Raw genomic sequence first — 23,300 nt, 5'->3', positions numbered from 1 at the left:
TCCGCAACTGCCTTTATGGTGCGGTGGTTTCTCTCTACGATCCCGTTGCCACTAGGTCTGTAGGCAGCTCTGAAAAATTGTTGGATCTTCCATTTCTTCAGTACTTCTGTCACTGCTACTGACTTGAACGCAGTCCCGTTGTCGGTTAACAACTCTTCCACGGGGCCTCGCTCCAAAAACACCTCATCAAAGATTGCTGCTATTTCATTGCCTGTTCCTCCATGTAGCTTCTTCCATAGAGCAAATCGCCCGGGCCCACAGTTAATCATGGTAAGGTAAAGTCCACCCCTGTAATGGGTGACATCGCATGCCAGTCTCTCCCAGGTCCCACTCACCTCCAATTGGCCAGCTTCATGCGTGCTTGGAGCAGGATCAATCGACTGACATCTGTCGCATGTCCTGACCACTTGCCTCATGTCCTGACCACTTGCCTCACCTGCTCTTTGGTGATCCTTGGGTCGACTTTTTTCACTAAGTACCAAGTCCTCTCTACCCCCATATGGTGCAAATTGTGCAGTTCTCGCACACCAACATCATCTAGATCCGATGCAGCAACAACATCTTTCTTTGGCAACAGCCAACTCTTCTTCACTCTCGTGAGAGCATCTGCTCGGTTCTTTTCAGAAGCAACCATGTCTACGCGAAGCTTCAAACAAAACTCTTGCATCAGCTCAGCCAGCACCCCAAGCCTGCGCTTCACTAACATCTCAGCAGCCCCTCTCGTTTTTATCCTTTTTTCGCTTGAAATGAGAGACTTTAGCCAAGCAAACACCGTGGCGGAGTCTGTTTTGATGCAGATGTCACGTAGTCCCCATTTCAAGGCCAGATTGACTCCTTTTATTGTCGCGTCTAATTCCGCCACATTGATGTGGCTGACGTCATTCTTTTTCCTCAACCAGGCTGCATCTTCTGCAACTACTCCTCCAATTTCCAAAACGACCCCTGTTGCAATGCTGCTCGCATCGCACCACACGACTCCATCCAATGTTCGCGGTATGTTCTAGGTTCCCCGGACTGGGTCTTGCCGTTCTGCTTCTTTCAGGAGCTCTTCCATCATGGCGACCGTTCTTTCTCCCACCTTATCATTCCATCCTTGTCCTTCGGCGTGTCTCTTTATGTAGCTGCATGCTGGTCTAAGCCAGCTAGCAATGGGGTAATGTCCGATCAACTTTCCGCATATGGAAAAAAGTTCACGTCTGTTGAGCTCCTGCTTCAGTTGTGGGATTTCGTTTCCCCTGAGAAACTCTAGGCCGCCTGACGCACCTCGTTTCAGTTTTAGGCCCAAAGCAGCCCCTCCGTCTAATTTTTCCGGCTCTTTGGCGACCAACCCGAACTTCTTCAAATGAGCTACCACCTCCTTGGCAGTTACCACAGTTTCATTCACCAGAATGTCGTCTATGTATGAGCTCACTACCCCATCTCCCTTTCCCATTGTCTCCAGAATCTTCCTGAGGATAGTTGACATAATCTTGGGTGCCGAATTTAACCCGAACCCTACTCGTGTAAGGCAGTAGGTTTTGCCTTTGTACTTGACTAACTGATATTTCCAGAGCTTCTTGGCAACATGGAGTTGCAAATAGGCAGATTTTAGATCTACCAATGTAGATGCGCCATTCATCTGCCTCCATTCTCTAATAGTCTCACTGCACACATCTACGGTGTCGCCTCCTGTATGGCACTTAACATGGCCGTTCAGCTCTCGGAAATCCAGGACCGGTCTTACTTTCCCTTTAGTTGTTTGCAGAACGGCCATCAACGGCAAAATGCCCGACTCCACATCATCCGTCCAAGGCATCAGTATCCCTTCCTCAATCCATCGGTCGACTTCCTGCTCAAACTCCTTTCTCGCCCCTCCTCTAAGCGAATTTGTGTAGCACGCCACCCTGTTTGTCAGCGATGGCGCTTGATGTTTCCATGCCCACTCCACCGTCCACCGCTCTCCGTCGAATTCGGCTCGGAAGTCCTGATCTTTGATCGACAATTTTCTTTCCTCCCCGGCCTTGTTGATCCCTCTGGGAGCGTTCTCCGTCACCGCGCACTCAGCTAGTCCGAACCTCACATTGTCACATGTGATGGTAACACCTCCAAGGCGGCATATAACATCCATTCCAATGATGGCTTGGACACCAGGCACCAGGCGATCAGTGACAATTGCATGGACCCTCATCTGACGTTCAGCAATATCAATAGTGACGGTCTTCTTCCCTCGACACTTCACTCGCGACCCATCGAATGCCACTACTTCTCCCTTCCCTTTCCATCTTCCGACCAGGGTAGTGTGCACCATGGTAGTGGTGCAGCCAGTGTCAATCAGGGCCATAATTTCCCGTCCTTCCACCGCAATCTTCTGTTTGGGCATCTGCTGCGGGTGCGCCTCTATTCTCGAATCGGGGCGGCCGCTGGCGCGTCGGCCTCCTCTCGCCAGTTTCCCGAACTTGTGCATTTTACCGCTAAATGGCCTCTTCGATTGCATTTGTAACACACTGTCCGTTGCAAGAACTTCCTGCAGTCTCTTCTCATGTGTGGTCCCCCGCATTCGAAACATGCGATCCCCGGGTTTGGCAGATTCCTGCCCACATCCTGCTGTACCGTTGCTGTCGTTCCTCCAGGCTCCGTGGGCTGGGTGCTCACTAAAATTTTCGCAGTTCTAAGCAGCTCACTCACATCCAGCGTCTCCACCCCCGGTACCTGCTGCAACCTTTTCGATATTTCTTCCGGGAACCCGGTAACAAAAGTCATCTTGACTACGTGACTCGTGGCATGTCCTCTGATGCCCGACAACTCAACCAATCTCCTTATCTCATTCGCATAGACATCCACAGATTCACCAGTCCACCTCTTCTCTTTCAACTTATTAAAGGCCTCGAAAGGCCCCTCTGCGAAAGCTTCGATCAGTCGACCCTTGATGGCGTCTGCATCACCCTGTTCCCGCTCGCTGAGCTCCAAATAGAGGGCCAGTGCGTCCCCTTCCAGAAACAGTGGTATTACTGCGGCCACATCATCCAGCTTCTGAATCCTTGCTACAAGGTCCACTTTTTTAAGCCACGCCACCACATCACCGTCGCCATTAAAAGGCTTAATCATATTGCTTAAACCTGCGTTGGCCATCGCCGAAATAGCTTGACGTAAAATGGGGGGGGGTTCACCTCAAATACACAAACGGAATGTTCAAGAAAGATTATCGCTACAGTCCTCTGTCTCTTCTCTCTTGGCTGGCCGGGAATCATCTCGCAGCACCCAGAAATGAACATCGTTTTATAGGTTCTATCTTCACGCACACACGAGATTATGCGAGAACGGACGAAATAAAAATGCTGGCCGCCATGTTTGTTCTTCCTTTTCTTCACCTGTACTCACTCGCTGAGCACCCACGGTAAGACTTCTCTTTCTTGCTTCTAACCACAATAATAGATATAAATGAAGGATAACACTCCTTCATGCTTGACAATTATTCCCTTCTGAGATTAATAGGGAACTTGTGAAACAGAATGTGAGTAACCATTGATTCAGAAGTAGAGCCTTCTGTGAAAAATCTCTCCTGAAAGATTTTTTCAATTCAGCAGACAAGTTTAGTTTAACTTGCTCTACAAAAGTTTTGAGTTCTTCCAATTCTGTTATCTGCACTGTCTGAGGAATAATTTCCTTCAAGATTCGATCCTTGATAAGAGACATTCAGGAAGTTTTCTTTCAAACAATCCAAGGCTACAGTATAATTATCAGAGGAACCATCCATATTTGAGATTAAGTCATATATTTGAGATTAAATCATAGGCTCTTTAACTTAGATTTAAGGAGAAGCAATTTACTGTTTCTCTTAAATTGAAGGTATAAAATTTGCACATTCCAAGTCCAACCTGAAAGGCTGAAGAGAAACTGCGTTTTTAACCTCACGGCCAGACTTCAATTCATGCAATTCTTCCCTAATATTCGAAGAAAATTGTACTGAATCCTGACAAAGCGACAGTCTCTCCTCCTGAGAGGACTTTAAAATGATCTGATCAAAAAGGTCGTCCAATTCACCTAACCATTTTCCCATATTCGCTGCACTCGACTCGATAGAGGTCAGAAATGGATTATTGTCTTTTAGCATGGCTATTCATGATACGGCACTTTTTAGCTTCAATCTTGGCATATAAATTCTTAGAAGCTGCCATTATGATTATTAGAAATGTCATGTAGACTGAGAATGATTAGCGACAACGAAATTAACGTGAAAAGGAAGACAGGAAATTATAAAAGACCTTTGCTAAACCAGGCAATATCCACAAGATGGAACAAATGAGAAAAAAATATGAAGGAGAGAATAAAACCTAACCTCCTCTCTAATTATCAACCTATTTATATTTAAATAGGCAAGGTAATTAAATTAATAATAGAAGAAAAAAAAAACAAACAAAAAAAGAATTATTTAAAAGAAAATAATCCTATTCTCTAAGAAGTATTCAAAATACAGGTTTGCAGTAAATGTTTGCAGAGAAGAGAAAAAAAAAATTCTATTTCAAAATGGCACGAGCCACCATGTGGTGGAAAATAGATGCAAGGTTAACTTGAACTCAAATTTGACGATAATGCTTCGCCAAAAATTATAATTAATTAACCACAAAATTATAATTAAATTAATTAATCACAAAAATTATAATTAAATTAATTAACCACAAAATTATAATTAAATTAATTAACCACAAAAATTATAATTAAATTAATTAACCACAAAAATTATAATTAAATTAATTAACTACAAAATTATGATTAAATTAATTAATCACAAAATAATTAAATTAATTAATCACAAAATTATAATTAAATTAATTAATCACAAAAATTATAATTAAATTAATTAACCACAAAAATTATAATTAAATTAATTAACCACAAAATTATAGTCTTAGTCTGCGCTGAGTGTTATAATTTTAAATCTGGAAATTGTTTCTTTTTCTTTTTAAAGTAGAGACAGACTTTAAATTAAGTAAATATAATATTCATCAATAAAGTTATTTCAAGATGGGGCAATAAGCACCTGATTGGTATGACCGAATAAACGTTTTAAAGTCTATTGCAAAACAAACCCAATGTTCATATTATAAAAACAGTTTTATTTAATTATTTTAAATGTAAATTTGTAAATCAATTTTGTCAATTTTCTGTATAACGAGGAAAATCGTTTTGGTGCAAGAAAATAAAAAGCAGTGGTTGCCAGTGATTAAACATTAAATTAAGTTTCTATTTTTAAAACTTAAAAAAAAAAAAATGAATTTAGGTAAATGTGGCAGCGGTAAAATTTTATCGCCTTATTCAAAAGTCCCATGAGGAAAGTAGTCCGTTGTTATTAATTCCTATAAAAAATGTACGGAAATGGGTGTGTATAAGTGTGATTTTTGGGTGCGTGCGTGGCGTGTGTTTCGACAGATTTGAAAACGACGATGAGGTGAAAACGATAGGCATTTTCTCGTGTCACGTCGGAGCAAGAAGAGAGGAAGAAAGAAGGGAAAAAGAGAGAAGAAGAATGTTTGTTGCGTTTAAATATTTTTTGAACCGGCACCAGCACAAGATTGCTGCTGTTGGTATTTGGTTTTTGGAAAAGCGTTAAAAAGACAATCTTTTAAATTTTCTCATTGGTCGCTTGTGTCACATGATACTGTCTTCAAGTACGTCCGCCAGAAATTTTTACTTTTGTTGTTGTGAGAAAAGCGTGTGGTCGTATTTGAAATTATGTCATTAAAATTAATAAACGTTCGTTTATTTGTGCACGAGCGTGTGTGTGTGAACGAGTGAGTGAGTGAGTGAGTGAGAGCACAAAACCCAAATACTTCAAGGGGAACTTGGACCCTGCGTAAACGTTTTTTTAATGACTGCACCCTGAAAACATGCGCAAAAGGTATTTTTTATTTAATTTTATATTAAACTAGCCTGGTTGCCCGGCGTTGAAAAAAAAAAAAAAAGAAAAAAAGTGAACCATTACCGTGAAGGAGGAAAAGAACGTGAAAAAAAAAAATGATGTCTTTGCTGTTGCGTCCATCGCCAAACCGGAATTGACAGTAAAGATTAATTTTTATTTCGAGCTTGTTTTTATTTTCTTTAAATTTATTATATTTTTAATTCATGCAATAAAAAATAGACACGTTGTCGTTCGATTAAAATAAGTAGGCAAAAGTGATAGAAATTCAATGAACCCATGCAAATATTTTGCGCATGCGTTTTCAGGAAGCAGTTATTAAAAAAACAAAAACAAAAACAAAAAAAAGTTTACGGAGAGACCAACAGCAGTTCTCCTTGAAGTACCAAAACCCAAATTACATTTAATCCTATCTCAACTTATAACCGAGAGAGAAAAAAAAAATGGCGAAACTCGGTTCGTATGTCACGGTTTTGTTTTACACGCACGCGCGTCAAAACTACGTGCATGCTTGCATATGGTCAGTACCAAAAAACTACTTGTTTGCGCCAAATTTAAATGTGATATTCGTTTTCAGCATGCTCGAAAACCGTTGGAGTCGTCATTTTAAAGGTGATTGTTAAGACGGAAAGAAATAACAATTTATCAAAATAAATATTTTGCGTTATGTACCATGTGCGGAATTTTCGTTTCGTTTTGTGAAAATTGTTTTTCAATTGTTCCTGTAACTTGATAATCAGAGGAAGTAACTATTCTCCGGAGTTTTTTTTTTTTTTTTATAAAACTTTATTTCTGTTTCTCGCCATCTTTGACAAGTAAAAAATAAATATGTAAATAATGGAAACGCCAAAAGAGAGCGGCCTAGATGTTTCTGGTTAGTAATTTACACTTCATTTTTAAATTCAAACATCTATTTATTAATGTATAGTTTTTAGTTTAGAAAGTTTGACTAAATCCGAAATTTATTTGAAACTAAAATAATTAGTAATGCTAGATCGCACGAGTGCACAAAAGTAATTCCGTCTTCATCTTTTAAGACGGAATTACTATTGTGCGCTTGTGCACAATAGTAATTTTCATGGAGAAGGGTTATCCGGCATATTTCTCGAGACATTTCATTGCTGCCTTACTTTCGGTGTTTTCTAGACGGTTGTAGCTGATTTGGCGTCCCTGACGAAACATGTTCCAACAAATATTTTAACTGAAAGAATTTATCACATTAATTACGGAGACATTCTTAAACGAATTATCATCATTATAATAGGGTACTAGTGCAGAGAGTGATCCGGACGTAAATAATAACGTTATTTAAAAAGCCGTTCTTAACATGGGGAGGGTGTTTTGTACCTATCCTTACAATTGAATAATAAAAAAACGGGTTTGTATAAATGATATCAAAGGCAAGATAAGTTACTTTTCTACCAAACTGGCTATATTTTTCGTGTTTTTATTCAATGTAACATGTTTATTCAAATCAAACCCGCACCTATAATAGATACTACTACAGTTTATCGCCGAAAATGGAGACGCCATTTTTTCTGGCACTTGTCAGAATCAGAGGGAGAAATCAGTACCTATTTACTATGCCTCCCCACGGGACAGAGTTAGACACCAGGGTCGTTTTTTAACGTGGAGAAAAGGTACAAAAATAAAAATTGTCTCAGTCGTGAAGGATTTCTCCTCCACCGAAAGAGAACAAGAAATAGAAGTGCAGCATCTGAAGAACAGATACTACACTTTGATCTTGTCCCGAAGGCCAAGAAAAGAATCAGTATTTTACACTATGATCGAAGCATGAAAAAAAAAAAAAAATTAAACTAGATAATGATTACTTCCGGAAAGGACTAACCCCACCCCACCGTAGTATAAACACGCCAACCTCCTCATATTAAAAACGGCTTTCGGATTAAACACCCCGAACCTCGAAAGCCGTTCTTAACATGCGGAGGTTGGGGATGTTTATACTACGGTGGAATTTCGGAAAACTCGTTCATTTTTGCTAAGTAGGAAAACTGGTCCATTATTATCAGTTGAAAACACATTTTATGAACGTTATTGAAAGAGATATTGTTTTTAAAAGAGAATACACATCCCGTTATATTTAAAAAAAATTGTTTTTGTTTACTGTTAAAAAAAAAAGATTTTTCTAAGTGTTTGTAAGTTTTTAGTGGTTTAACTTATTTTTTATTTAGTTAAAAAAAAACCAAAAACAAGTGACGTGGAGTGTAACTTTTAAACAAAAAATGTCCGACATAGTTTCGATAATCGCTCAAAAATAGAAAATTAATGAGGTAGATATAGTACAACCCCCCCCCCCAAAAAAAACGATGCTAATGAAGGCATTTACTGATCTACGCTATTTTTTAAATCGTATTTCCAAGTTTAATTAAAGTTTTATGATATGCTTTTTGGTACTGGTCGCGGTAAGAGTTCCCTGCCAAACACCCTCCAAAAACAACGATGTCTCCCGTTTCTCGCGCAGCCGCAAAGGACATGTTTTAATTGCCATAGTAACAACACTTTTTATCGACATTGTTTTACTGTTTAAAGACAGTACTACACATTTATTAATAATATCTCACTTTTAATCACTTTTAATCACTTTTATCGACTTTTTAAAACTTTCTTTTTTACTCTTTTTAAATGACAACGTTAATGTTTATGAATATTGAAATAAAACATTATGTTTATGAATATTGAAATAAAACATTACTACACATTTATTAATAATATCTTTTTTTTTTTTTACTGTTTTACTGTTTGTGTCACTTTTATCGACTTTTTCTTTTATGAAACTTATCGGCGGTTCTTGAAATTTACTTACCACAAAACTTGTCGGCGGTTCTTTCCTCCCTATGTTAAGAATGGCTTTTTAAATAATAACGTTATTATTTCAGCACGGATCAATAAGTGCATGAGTACAAAAAAAAAGCATAATAAAACTTTAATTAAACTTGGAAATACAAAAAAAAAATAGCATTAGCACCTTTATAAAAATCCAATGTTTTCATTACAAAATTGTTTTATTAAAATTATATTTTTTACGCAGACTTTTAAATGTTTTTACAATTATATTTTGATACATTTTATGCAATAAATGTTTTTACAATTATATTTTGATACATTTTATGCAATAAATGTTTTTATAATTATGCATTGATACATTTTATACAAGAAATGTTTTTACAATTATATATTGATACATTTTTAGGTAAAATCCATTGAGTGCGTACGGTGGTTATATGATAAAATAAAGCTGTGTACGCATTATAAATGTTTCTTTTCTGTGTCTTATGTTATACATTAGTACATTAGGGGTCATTTCGAGTTAAAAGTTTATTTACTGCACCCATCTGAACTAGAGAAAATCATGATTTAAATGTGTATGTCTCGTCTAAATCACTAACGATGAATATCTAATATGGCCGACCAGACGGGTGATCAAAAAGTCGGATCGAGCCTGCCGGAAAACGAAATGAGACCAACTTGACAATTGGCCTTTTTGTTTTTGTTCTTTTGCTTGAACTTTGCTGTTTTCGGATTATTTTATGTTTTATTTTTTTGGGGTGGAGGGGAGTTTTTTTTTTTTTTTTTTTTTTTTTTGCCAGAGATTATAGTTATAGAAACACTTCAAACATTTGAGAAGGCACTTAAACCATAAAAAATAACGGTAACATAAGTGCATAAGCACCAACATTTTTGTCCAGATACGCTACAACAGAACACCGACCACTATAATTTGTCTTTTTAGGTCGCTGACAATGAATCTGATAGTGAAACTTTGTGCAAATTTACGTTTGCATAGTATTAACCCCTGAACCAGTGAACCACTTTCCACTATTTTGCAGCTTGCGTGAGCGCTGTAGCAACGACGAGGTGTATCAGAATTTTTGTAGGAATTTTTGACACCCCTAACACGAAACTGCGAATAAAATATAAAAATCTCGTAATTTCTGTTAAAAGTGGGTTATTTATTTTCTTTATGGATTATACTTCCAAAATAAACTATTAAAGTTGTTTTAAAAATAATAGAAATATATTTTTTCTTTTTAAAAAACAGTAATGAATTTTCCGAACTCAATATTTTTCAATTTTTAAACTTTAAAAATCTATCAAAATTTTTCTATTGATTCTATTTTTACGATATTTCCAGGGTCAATGTGAAATTTTATGTTCTTTCCAATAAACCGAATATAATATTTTAGACAAACGTTTTTTTTTAAATTCACGCCCCCCCCATTTTCAAGTTTCTATTGAAAAGTAAATAAGTAATTTACTCACCGAAAAGTAAATAATTAATTCACTCACAAATTGAAGAGAAAAATTCTATAAATAATATATTCAAATTTAAAACAAAAAAAAAACGTAGTGTTTTTTTAGAATTTTACCTGTAAAGTTTGAAGTTTAAAACCTTTTTTTTTAAAACCACGTTATTTTTTTTTTTTGTTTTTTTTTTGTTTTTTTTTTTAATGAAACCTTGGTCCTTGCTCCTTTTAATTGAAAAAAAAATTAGGGCTTGAATTACATTTTTCGAGGAGTTATAAGCTTGGAAAGACGGGGTCGAATAATTCACGCCTCTCATTTTGAAATGTCGATTAAAAAGTAAATAATTAATTTGTTTCAAAGTCTTATATATCACAAATTGAAGAGAAAAGGTCAATAAATAATATATTCAAATTTAAAACAACAAAAAAAAAAACGTTTTTTAGAAATTTACCTGTAAAGTCCGAAGTTTAAAACCTTTTTTAAAAAAAAAAAACACGTTTTTTTTTTTTTTTTTTTTTTTTTTTTTTAATGAAACCTTGGTCCTTGCTCCTTTAATTGAAAAAAAAAAATTAGGGCTTGAATTACATTTTTCGAGGAGTTATAAGCTTGGAAAGATGGGGTGGAATTATTCACTATTTTCACGAAATTTCTGATACACCGTACAAATCTTCCGCGGAAAATTTGAAATTAGATGAAAAAGAAATAAAGCAAGAAAAGCAAAGCACACCAAGTTGTAATCTAATTTTTTTTTTTCTTTTTCCAGAACATAGAATTTTCAAAAAGTAACGCACCGACATTTACCAATTAGAACACCATTTAACATTTTTCGAAGATTTTACTGTTTACATTGGGGGAGCGAGCGGGGAGGGGGGTGTGTGGTGCTGCCCCCCCCCCCCGCTCGCGTCCATAATGTAAACAGTAAAATCTTCGAAAAATGTTAAATGGTGTTCTAATTGGTAAATGTCGGTGCGTTACTTACGGAAAAACGGTAAACTAAACTGCAGAAGCACATTAAGCCACATAAGTTCTATAATTGAATCCTCCTCCTGCAAAAAAAAAGAACGAAAAACATAAAAATGTTTGGTGCTTATGTTTTTGTAAACCGCATTAAAAACTACGTGAAACAAAAAAAAAAAAAAAAAAAGGTCCCCCAATTTATTGTACATTTCTTCAATTGTAAGTCATTAAAAAATGTCAGTCCGTAATTTCTTTGATTGACGCCATGTGAGAAGGCTTGGTGAAGCAAGCCGTCGTTTATGCTGCACGCGCGTAGCGTAAACGGAAGCTGCAAATAGGCACCGCCAAAAATGGCCGAAAAATCAAGTTGTTGTTTTTTAAAACGAAATTACATTTATTAAAATCTATTATTTCTGAGTAACTTTTTTTTCTAGAAAGATAAAACCCTGAATTTTATCATATAGAAAACAGAATAATGTAAAACTTTTTCTACTATTTTTAATTAAATTTTAAATGTTTAATTTTCCCAAAAAGTTAACAATTGACATTTTTTGTCTTGCACAAAAAAACGTACATAAATATTTAAAAAAAAAAAAGGTTTTTGAAATAATTAATTTATTTATTTGTCTAAGATTTAGGATGATTTTCTATGAGAATATGCAAAAATATAAGTACCTGGATTTCAAATAATTCCACTTATTCATATAGGCAACCAGTTACTTCGCGTCGATCTAGAGTCTAGGTCGACAATGAGTTGTAGTTGATAAAAAGCAAACTTTGGAAGACCAAACAGGCCAAAAAAAACTTATTTTTCAGTGACGAAAATTTCAATGTATTATTAACGCTGAGGCTGGCCAGTACAAGATGGGTGACCATTTGTATGAGTTTGGTTTTTAATGTGTATGTGTGTGGGGGCCAGGCTCCCCAAAATGGGGGGGGGGGGCAATTTAAAGCAGAATAAAAAAAAATTATTTCAGTCCGTTTGGTCCACCGTAGTCGAAAGGTGGCAAACGGGATCGAAAAAATGATGCTATTTTTAACACAAAGGGCACAATATTTATCAAATTTTTTTTGTATCGATTCTTCAAAGCATGCCCTGTTTAATAATGGTCATGTATTATTCGGCTCGCTAAAAAAAAATTGTTAATTTATTTATCAAAGATTTTAAAATGTTTTTTTTTTTTCGTATAAATATTAAATTTTTTTTTTTTTTTTTTGCTTAACTTAAATTAATTATTTTACTTAACATATTCACCGAATTTCACACTTCAAAACTCAAAAGCGGGATAATTAAACACAATCGAAGTTCTGATATTCAGACGTCAAAATAAGGTATGCAAACAATTTTTTTTTTTTTTTTTTAAATCTATAATTCTGTCCCTTACAACAACACAATATGTTGTGTTCAGTTTCAGATGATTATTTTAAGCATATTTGTACCCTCAAAACAAGGGGGGGGGTTGTAAGTAAAAAAAAAAAAAGGTTATCCTTTACGGAGATGGTCCCGACGTCCGCCTCGTTCTGAGTTTGGGGAGAGGCCGTCTGACGTAGGCGGTGTCGAGGCAGAAAATTACCCTAACCCTAAAATATGCGATATGTCACAGACAGATGCTTTTACAAATATTGTGAAACAAATCACAGAATTTTACAGGGTTAACTAACCACGTGGAACTATTCTAATCATGTGGACTGTTTTTTTTGTTTTTAAATTCTAATTATTTGAACTGTTTATTTTGTAAAATTTCAATTATTTGAACTGTTGAATTATCAAAAATTTGAACAGTTTATTTTGTAAAATTCTAATTATTTGAACTGTTTATTTTTTAAATTCTAATTATTTGAACTGTTTAAAATAAAAAATAAAAATTCTAATTATTGGAACGGGTTTTTTTCTCCTTAAGTTAACAACTGGGCACTTTATTGAAGGGGTAATTTTCTGCCTCGACACCGCCTACGTCAGACGGCCTCTCCCTGAGCTCAGAACGAGACGGACGTTGGGACCATTTCCATAAAGGTTATCCAAAAAAAAAAAAAAAAAAAAAAAATATATATATATAAATATCGTTTATGAAAAATAAGTACACTGTTATAAAGTTCATTCTTCTCTTAATAATCGCTGAAAATTTCGTATTGATCGGATAATTATCTGATTTTTGGTAGATTTTTAAAAAGACGGTCCGTCAAAAAGTGGTAATTTTAAAGGATTTTCCGAGGGTGGAAAGAAATCCCCCCCCCCCCCACCCGAAAAAAAAAATCGTGGCCACAAAGTGGGTGTTCATTTTACGTTAAATTATTATAGGAAAGCGATCCCCAACTTTTTTAAAACATACATTTCTTCATATCTTCGAAACTACTAATTTGCTGTAATTTTAAATGTTATTTTCGTTTTCAGCAATCCCGAAAACCTAGAAGAGTCATAATTTTCAAGGAATTTTCGAGTGTCTTGTAATTCGTGATATTTACCATTTATTTGTTATATATTTGTTTTTTGACAACTTTTTCGAATATGTGTACAGTAAATACAAATCCCCAAAACTAAATAAGTTAAAAAAAACCCCAAAAAACTCGAAACTTTATTTTCATAAAAAACAATTAAAAAAAAAAAAGTCATGTTCATTCTATTTTTTTTTCTTTGAGAAACAAAAATATTTTTGACTTACAAATGTTGTAGACTCTTGTCATTTTTACTTTCTATGGTATAGCCGCGTTTTTATTGGTTACAATATGGGTGACTGATTTACCAGAACGTTGTAACTAAAAAGTGAGCACTCCTTTCAAATGTCGAAATAATGAATTCTTTTCAATTTTTTTTTCATAATTTGGTTAATTAGTGTCCAATCAATAATAATCCAGTGAAAAAATTCAAAAAACCTATCAGTATAGAAATTACGCATGGTTGTACAACTCCGCCGAAAATATGTTTATTTCATATTAGTATTTAATTTTTAATTTTTTTTTATTTTGCAAAATATTTATCAACAGAAAGTCTTTTTTTTTTTCGCCAAGAAAAGATGTTTTAACCGTATAATTGTTAGGTGTAAGTAGCCGTGTGGCGAAAATTGTCTTAAACGGTCTCGATGTGCACTTTGCCGACGCAGCGTTATGATGCTGAAAAGGGTCCAAGATGGCGCCTGCGGCATTATATAACAATGCAGTCTCAATGAATCTCGTGTCCTCTTGTGCACATACGCAAATTTAGAGGACTCTGTCTTTTATAAAAACAGGCCACTGAAGCAGATGAGGCAGATGTGAAAACGAGTCTACAGAAAGTAGTGACGAACGACGCTGCAGCAGTGAGTTGAAGTTTTGTGTGCTCTTTTTTTTTCTTTTCAATGTCAAGCTATTTCGGCATACATTTTTCATCATGGACAGATTCGACCTGAAGCTGATACATGAGTTTGACGGGTCCCCAGCTGGTCCTTCGGTGGTTGAATGGCTGGAGAAGGCTGGGTGAGTTTGCCGGTTGTGCAAAATTAAGGATCCAGCTATGGTCATCCCATTGAGGCTCACTAGGGGGACTTATGCTGTGTACCAGCAGCTTGGGGATGAGGCAACAATGGAGCAGATAAAACAAGCATTGTACGGAGCATTCTGTGCGGACCCTTTTGTTGCCTGGAGGCAATTCTCTGAATGTTGGATTGGGTCAGAGGAGACTGTGGACGTCTACCTGGCCGACCTGAAGAAGCTTACTGCTCCCTTCAGCAGTGCAAGCAATCAAATATTAGCGTGCGCCTTTTTGTCTGGGCTCTCGGATGACGCCAGTCGGCTGTTGCGGGCATCAACGAAGCTCAATAAGCTTGGGTTGGAGGAGTTGTTCGCTAGAGCCCAAAACATCCTAAAGGACGATGTGGAGCAGGTCTCGGCAGCGGTTGACGCACTAGAATCGCCTACAGAGAGCCCATGGTGCTACAAATGTGGTGGCCCCAACCACTTCGCCAGAAACTGCAGAAGCGGTGTGAAGCGCACCCCGTACTATGAAGCATGGAAACGAGGACGCTGTCACCGATGCGACAAGCCAGGCCACATAGCACGGAATTGTCCATGAAACGAGCAAGAGGAGGAAGCCGTGGTGCTAGCACCCTCCCCAAAGCAACATTGAACAAGTGTAGTGACAGTGCGAGTTGATGGGTGTTGGCGTTCAGCGCTGGTTGACACCGGATGCACCCAAACCGTCATACACAAAAAATGTTGCACTGCATGAACGAAACGGGAGGTCCCAGTATTAACCGTTGGCGGAGGCTCGCTGTGTCGGACAACCAGCCACCAGTGTCCTTGCGGAATCGGCTGGCGGAGTATCTGCCTCCCGTGTAGCTCAGGGTGCAATACGAGGCAGGACTCCGGGGGCTGATGTCTGTGCACAAAAACTTTTGTGAACGAGAGCTTCATGTCTGCCCAGGCGGTGAAAGAACACCAAGAGCTTTGGGCTGTCGTGCAAGGAGCCAGAACGCCTGCAAGATGGAGCAAAAGTTCTTGGCTTGCATGTGAGTGGCAGCGCAGATGGACTGGGAAGAGGTGGTGACATCCCGGAATTCCATTCAACATCACGCGTCGGAGCAGTTTTTCCATCTGCGGAAAACTGGTGGGCCACTTCCCTGTGTGTGTGGGTGGCTCCGAGTGGCGGTGGTGGCCATAAAGCGACGTGCGACTTCTATGTCAACGGGATGGGATGATGAGGTGCGCGATCTCTCCCTGTGAAGCATGCTGGTGGAAGCTGTGACCGAGGACGACCCCGTGCCAGGGATCTGGTCGTCGACGTGAGTGAGTTTACAGTTTGGGTGGATGCCCTTGGTATTCCTCTGGTGATTGACAGATTTATCATAGAAGATGCCTGTGGGCTTCGGCCAGAAAATGACGCTGGGCACATAAACCTAGCTAAGCTTGATGCTACACTCAAAGAGTTAAATCTGGCGTTCAGTGGCAGGCCAGACACATTGTCACAGACTCTACGTGCGTGCATCAGTGGATAGCCGATGCCTTGAGTGGGAAAGCACGGTTGACAATGAAGGCATCGGCCGAAATGCTAATACGTAGACAACTTGCTACCCTGACTGAGATCATCAAGGAATTCAACCTGGCTGTAGATGTGACACTGGTACAGTCCTGTCAGAATCGCGTCGATCGCCTGACCAGAGTGCCACGCCGTTGGCTGAGCCTGCCGAAAGAAGTGGACAAACCGGCACCTGTGAATAGCGCCGCGGTTGGGCGTCGGCTTAGCTCGGACCGTGTTGCTGATGTCCATTGCCAAAGCGGGCACCCCGGTGTAAACCGAACCCTTTACTTCGCCAGGCTGGTGGATCCCCATGTGTCAAAGAGAGACGTGAAATCTGTTGTGAGGAGCTGCGAGACCTGTTGGTCGATTGACCCGGCACCCGTCCGGTGGAAGAAGGGAAAACTGAGTGTGAGAGGAAATTGGAACAGACTCGCAATGGACGTAACTCACCACAACAGCGGGCATTTTTTGACGCTCATCGATTGCGGACCATCTAGATTTGTATTGTGGCAGCCCCTTCGCCGGCAGGACTCTGCCGCTGTTGTCTGTGAGCTAGAAAGTGTCTTCCATGAGCATGGTCCCCCCTCTGAGATACTGACCAACAATGGCACTGCCTTTGTTAGCGAGCAGTTCAAACAGTTCGCAGACAGCTGGGGTATATGTCCGCGATTTCGGTGCGCCCATGTGCCCAGTGGAAATGGAATTATCGAGAGAAACTGTAAAGACCCATCGCAGCTAGGAAGGGGTGTATGGTACCTGAGGCGGTCTATTGGTATAATGTCACCCTTAATGACATTTCATCCTCTACCATGCCAGCCGAAGCACTGCACAGGTACCACGTCAGGCCTCACCCAATCCATGCTTGACAGGAATTTATGAGAATTCGGGTCAAATTATGCAACAATACCCAAATATTAAAATTATGCTACAGTACCCAAATATAAAAATTATGCAACAGTACCCAATTATAAAAATTATGCAACCAGTACCCAAATATAAAAATTATGCAACAGTACCCAAATATAAAAATTATGCAACCAGTACCCAAATATAAAAATTATGCAACAGTACCCAAATATAAAAATTATGCAACAGTACCCAAATATAAAAATTATGCAACAGTACCCAAATATAAAAATTATGCAACAGTACCCAAATATAAAAATTATGCAACAGTACCCAAATATAAAAATTATGCAACAGTACCCAATTATAAAAATTATGCAACAGTACCCAAATATAAAAATTATGCAACCAGTACCCAAATATAAAAATTATGCAACAGTACCCAAATATAAAAATTATGCAACAGTACCCAAATATAAAAATTATGCAACAGTACCCAAATATAAAAATTATGCAACCAGTACCCAAATATAAAAATTATGCAACAGTACCCAAATATAAAAATTATGCAACAGTACCCAAATATAAAAATTATGCAACAGTACCCAAATATAAAAATTATGCAACAGTACCCAAATATAAAAATTATGCATCAGTACCCAAATATAAAAATTATGCATCAGTACCCAAATATAAAAATTATGCAACCAGTACCCAAATATAAAAATTATGCAACCAGTACCTAAATATAAAAATTATGCAACCAGTACCCAAATATAAAAATTATGCATCAGTACCCAAATATAAGAATTATGCAACCAGTACCCAAATATAAAAATTATACAACAGTACCCAAATCTAACAATTATGCAACAGTACCCAAATATAAAAATTATGCCACAGTACCCAAATATAAAAATTATGCCACAGTACCCAAATATAAAAATTATGCCACAGTACCCAAATATAAAAATTATGCCACAGTACCCAAATATAAAAATTATGCCACAGTACCCAAATATAAAAATTATGCAACAGTAGCCAAATATAAAAATACAAGTTTTATTCAGTCTTTATTTGAACTTTCATAACAAAATTATAACCTTTCTAATAAAAACATGGGTAAATTTGTAGTTTACCGACTCCTCGGCATTCACCTTTAGTTTATCGACTTTTCTAGGTTTTCAGGTACGCTGAGGACGAATATCGCATTTATTTTTTGCGCAAACACGCAGTTATTCGTATTTGAAGACCTTCCAACGTAATCCCTATCATTTTTAATGGTGGCCATCTTGTTTTCTAATAACGAAAAAACGCCCAAAAAGCTAAATATCCCACATGTAATTGGTATCCCCTCTTCCCCAACACCAGCGTTGGCACAAAAAAATAAAATCTTAAGTGAAAGGAAAGAATGTAAAGACAAGACCACAAATTAATAGCAGTATTACGAGTAATATATTACCTTTCACGGCCACCATAATACCCCTCCCCCCCTCCCCGCCTCCCCCAAATGTAAACACAGAATTCTAAATGTCGTTACTTATGGAAAAGCGGTTAATTAAACTGCAGAAGCACCTGTTAAACTACAAAAGTTCTATAATTGAATACCCCCCCCCCAAAAAAAAAGAACAAAAAACAAAATATGCTTTTGTAAACCGCTCGTGAAAACTTACTGACAGCAATATTTTTGCTATTAAATGAAGTGAGAACTTTTTTATGAAAAATATTTGTCATTTAAAATGTCCGCCATGTATTCATACACCTTGTGAAATGTCAAGTGACTATGTGCATGCGCACAGTTTAGTAAGAAAGTGAAAAAAAATGAATATAATTAAGAAAGTGAAAAAAGATTGTCCGTTGCGATATTGGGAAGCAGACAAATATCCGGAAGGGTGAGTGAGGGGAGGGTCTTTTCGGCCTTGAAGCTGAAAAATGTTTTTTGGTTCATGTTTTGACCCTTTTGGCTCCGTTTGGCTCTTTTTGGCGTTTTTTCATAAATAGGAAACAAGATGGCCGCCAGCAAAAACAATAGTGATTACGTTGGATACTGAATGTCTTCAAATTGGGATAAAAAAAAAAATGCGCAAAAAATGAATGTGATATTCGTTTACAACATACCTGAAAACTTTTAAGTCAACAAATTAAAGGTGAATGCCGAGGGGTAGGTAAACTAAAAAAATACCAAAATATGTTTATGAACTGTTTTTTTTTTTATGAAATGTTTATCAACAGTTTTTTGTTTTATTTTTTTAAAGAGATTTTGTTTAAAAAAATATTTATGAACTGTTTCTTTTTTTTCCAATAGTTAAATAGGCACTTATACAATTTAATTAAGACATTAAAAAATGAATGTTGAATCCAAGTTTAGTGTTACAAATTTCAGACAATTTTTTGAGGATAGAACAAAATATTGAAGCCGGTGATTTTGTTTACTTTATTGCCATCATCTAAATTGAAAATAAAAATTTTCGCTTGTCTTCTTCATAAAGTCATCTTTTAATCTAATTGGTCCATTTTTTTCTTTGAGAGTGCCATGCCCTTTCTTTTTTTGGAGGTGGGTGGGTGTAATTTTCCCTTTATTTAAAATACTAGGTGGGGGGATACCCCGCGTTGACCAGGTGTTTGGAAGTGTGTGTGTTACAAAAAAAACATTGGCCGGGTGTTTGGAGGTGTAAAAGAAAAAAACATTTTAGTAGAACCCCAAAGCCTTAACGCGAAGGTGGAAACAAAAGGGAAAAAAATCAGGCACTTAACCATCTCACCCACAAGGAACCATCTCACTCACTGATGAACTAGGTGTATCAGAAGCAGCTATTAAAAATGCGTGAAAAGAACTTTGATAATTCAACTTACTATCTTTCAAAGAAAAAAATGTAATTCAAACCCCAATTTATTTTTCAATTAAAGGAGCAAAGACCAAATTTTAAAAAAAAAATAACAGGTTTAATTAGGTATCCCAAACCAAAATTTTATTTTTATCATATCTAAAAAAAAAGTAATGTGGGCATGTAGATTTTTGTAAACCATTTACAAAAATACCAAATTTATTTTGGTAGGTCAATTAGCCATCAAGTTATGATCATTCAAAGTTTGTCGGAAAGTTGAAATTTGCTATCGTGGCCGAGAAGCCAAATTTCATAGTCTATAACTAAAAATGTAAGCTACTAACAAGTGAAAAATCCTTATAAATGTAATTTCATCTTGTAGTAGATGAAAATTAATACAAATTTAGGCAATAAATATTAGATGAAACCAACTTAAGCACTAGGCAAAATCCCTCTATCAACGCGAAAACAGTGAAAATACGACACGGAAAGGCAACTTTAACCGTTCATATCAATTTCATTTTAATAGCTAATGTATTGAATCTTCTTAGTATGATTCAAAACACATTAGAGATCAAGATAATTCTTTATTTTAATTATAAATTGATAAAACCACTCAATTGTGGACCATGTAAAAGCAGTCAAACAGGCAATTTTGTAAAAAGGGCAAAAAGGTAAAAAAAAAATGAGTCAAAAGTATACGTTACTGAAATTGCTGTAAAAATGTAACCATTGAAGTTAGAAGCTTGAAACTTTGCAACTTTACTAATTTTGGGGTGAGGAATTAAAAAAAAATGGTTGCCTTGTTTCTAATAACAAAACTTTTTGCCACAGAAATACTTTTACTTTGGGAAATTTAAACTCGCCAAAAAAGCACCAACGACAATAATATTTAGAAATTTTTTATACAAAAAAAAGGCACAAATCATTTTTTTTAAACATTGAAAAACTTTCAACTTAAAAAACAAGTAAGAAAGATATTTTAGGTCTTACTACAATTCCTTTCTTATCGATCTTCTCTCAGAATTCTTTCATAGCTTCTGCTATGGTAGATATCTCAGGAACTCTCCAAATCCTACCATCACTTGAAACTGGCATTACCTCTAAATCCCATCTGTAGACAAATGCTGACTCTACTTGTGCAATGTCATCTGATAAAGGCCATCGAAAATAATCTTTTCTACTTTTTGTTTGCATTAAAAATTTTACTACAGTGCTGGATGCAGATATAATATCAATGACTTGGCCAATGTAAAAGTTGGTGTCATAGTAGACAGCTACCCATTGTCCTTGATGTTCATAACTGAAGATATCCTGAGATGGATCTTCATCACAACTGCAGGAGTTATCTGAATGTTCAGCAGATTCACTTAGGGAAGACATTTTTTGTTGTTTTGGTGGAGGTGGAGATGAATCAATTGGATTTCTTTTCAAGTAGTCAGAGAGAGCAGCTTCCAGTTGAACTTTATTTCCACTGGTGTTGATTTTGACACCTAAAACAACCTTGAGGTATCTCAATTGGTCTTTGAGTGCTTCCAAACCACTTTCTGAAATTTTTTTTATCTGTTTATCAGACTTCACTGGACCACCATGCTTAATAACAGAGTTAATAATTCTCTCTTTCTCAGCAGTAGCTTGACGTTCTTTTTCCTTCTTTAATCTTTCATTTTGTGCAATTTTTTCTTGGACACGAAGTTTCACAAGGGCTTCTTGTTGTGCATGTTTTTGTCGCAAATGTTTTGCATGTTTTCTGGAGATGCTCAGAATGGATTGCCTCTTTGTTGATGGTATTACTTCCAACCAAGCTGTTGTCCGATTGCGCTTAAGCATATTTGAAGATGATCGATTATGTAGTGATGCATGTCGTTTTGTTTGCATGCTAAAATCTAAATCTCCAAAGGCATGCTCACCTGACAGATTTGTTAAAGGGCAGCTCTTCAAGGCATCTCTCGTCTCCTGATCTACATCTTTTCCAAAAGCACCTCCTTCTAAAAAGTCATGCTTAGTGACAATGAGGAACTGAGTATCTTGCGCAAACATTCTAAAACAAGTTCAGGGGCCGTGAGACTAATACAGAGAGACACATTGCCTTCCTCAAAGAATTCCCCATTAAATACACCTTTACAGTCAGATTTTAATAACAACTGGGGATTGTTGATCCAGCATTCTAAACTTAGAGCCATTTTCTTGATATAGTGATGGAAGTCAACATACTGAACAGTGCTGTTAACAAGTTTCCAGAAAGGTTTGGTCAAATTAATGTTCAGCAAACCAACTGCAGCAAGTAGGGAATGTAGTCTCTCATCAGAAATGTCAGCCAAAACACTCTGTAATTTCATATTGCAAGATGTTGCAAACACAGATAAAAATAATTTTATGTGCTCTTTATGGTGATATATTGCCAGGGCATTTTCAAATAGAGAATTAAACCTATTTGCCCGATAACTTGTGATTTGAGATTGGTACCCTTCTTTGCTGCAGAATGCCAGTCATTCTGTCCTGCAACCACTTTTATTGTTTATGGGTGTATGTACGGGTGACGACAAAAAAAAATTAATATGCGTTCTGTCATAATTTCTGTTAATGCTGACATAAAAAGTTTTTATGTAATTATTTTCAAATTTTAGGACAAAATAATTTAATATATTTGCTAATATATAGCCTTGGAACTGAGTTTTTATATTTAGTCAGTTTTTTTCTACAAAGCGTAAATGTTGACATGTTTTACGAATCCAAAACAAAGAAAGAAAAAATAATAAATAAATAATGCTTATTTTAAGTAATTTATTTTAAATAATTTTTTTTTAATTCTCTTTTTTTTTTTTCATAATTAAAAAAACTTATGTTTCTGAACAATAACAAAAACATATACTTTATCGTCATAAGTCACTAGCCGAACGTTTTGTTTATGGAATTTAATTAAAATAATTTAACAATGCTAAAGTTTATCCAACCGAAAAAAATAAAAGTTTCCGTCAGTTTTGTACATGGTTTTATCAAATAATTTAATTAAAATAATTTAACAATGCTGAAGTTTATCCAACCGTAACCGAAGGAGAAAGCGATGAAAGAACATATGAAAGTTTGAAAAAAGCTATAGAAAATAAACTGGCATTATTTTTTAAATTGTAAATTTTCATTTTTTTTAATGACGTTCTAAAAATATTAATTAAAAAAATATCTTTCTATAACTTTTAAATAATAAAGAAAAAACAAACTCACCTAAGAACTTTGATAAGTCCATAGTGAAACTAGTTGTTTGTTTATGTTTTTTCCGTTCAGTCAGGCAGTACGTTGTGCTGCTGTGTGGCTACTGGCTAGCTGACAGTTGATAATTGGTCTCTCTGGCATTAAGTTGAAAATCTCTGTAGGTACCCTAACTTTTATTAGTGTGCGCTCCTTGATTTATGGGGCCATAAACATGACACCAACAGATTATTAAAGATGCCTTCTTACTATAAAATGATGCCTTTTTTGGAATTCTTACTATAAAATTTCTTTCATGTTTCTTTCACTGAAGTTT

General features: G+C 36.4%; 1 protein-coding gene across 7 annotated transcripts in view; it reads left to right on the top strand.

The window, feature by feature from the left end:
• The window catches only part of LOC145293822 (uncharacterized), a 564,435-nt gene that overhangs the window by 75,762 nt on the left and 465,373 nt on the right, over positions 1-23,300 (top strand). Inside the window, exon 1 of one of the 7 annotated variants that reach the window (XM_080140459.1) lies at positions 5,778-6,349. The exons of 3 other annotated variants lie outside the window; for them this stretch is intronic. In XM_080140459.1, coding sequence (XP_079996585.1) covers positions 6,337-6,349 — 13 coding nt within the window. In that variant the 5' untranslated portion in view covers positions 5,778-6,336. Of the gene's footprint in view, positions 1-5,777; positions 6,414-6,612; positions 6,768-23,300 lie in introns of those variants that run through there. 3 more of the 7 variants (XM_080140457.1, XM_080140458.1, XM_080140461.1) reach the window with 3 other exon arrangements.

Source organism: Euprymna scolopes, chromosome 15 (assembly GCF_053919585.1).
Source record: "Euprymna scolopes isolate OS-2025 chromosome 15, ASM5391958v1, whole genome shotgun sequence".
Classification (NCBI taxonomy): Eukaryota; Metazoa; Mollusca; class Cephalopoda; order Sepiida; family Sepiolidae; genus Euprymna; species Euprymna scolopes.
Note: the sequence above shows the minus strand (reverse complement) of the source record. Positions and strands in the feature narration are given on the sequence as shown.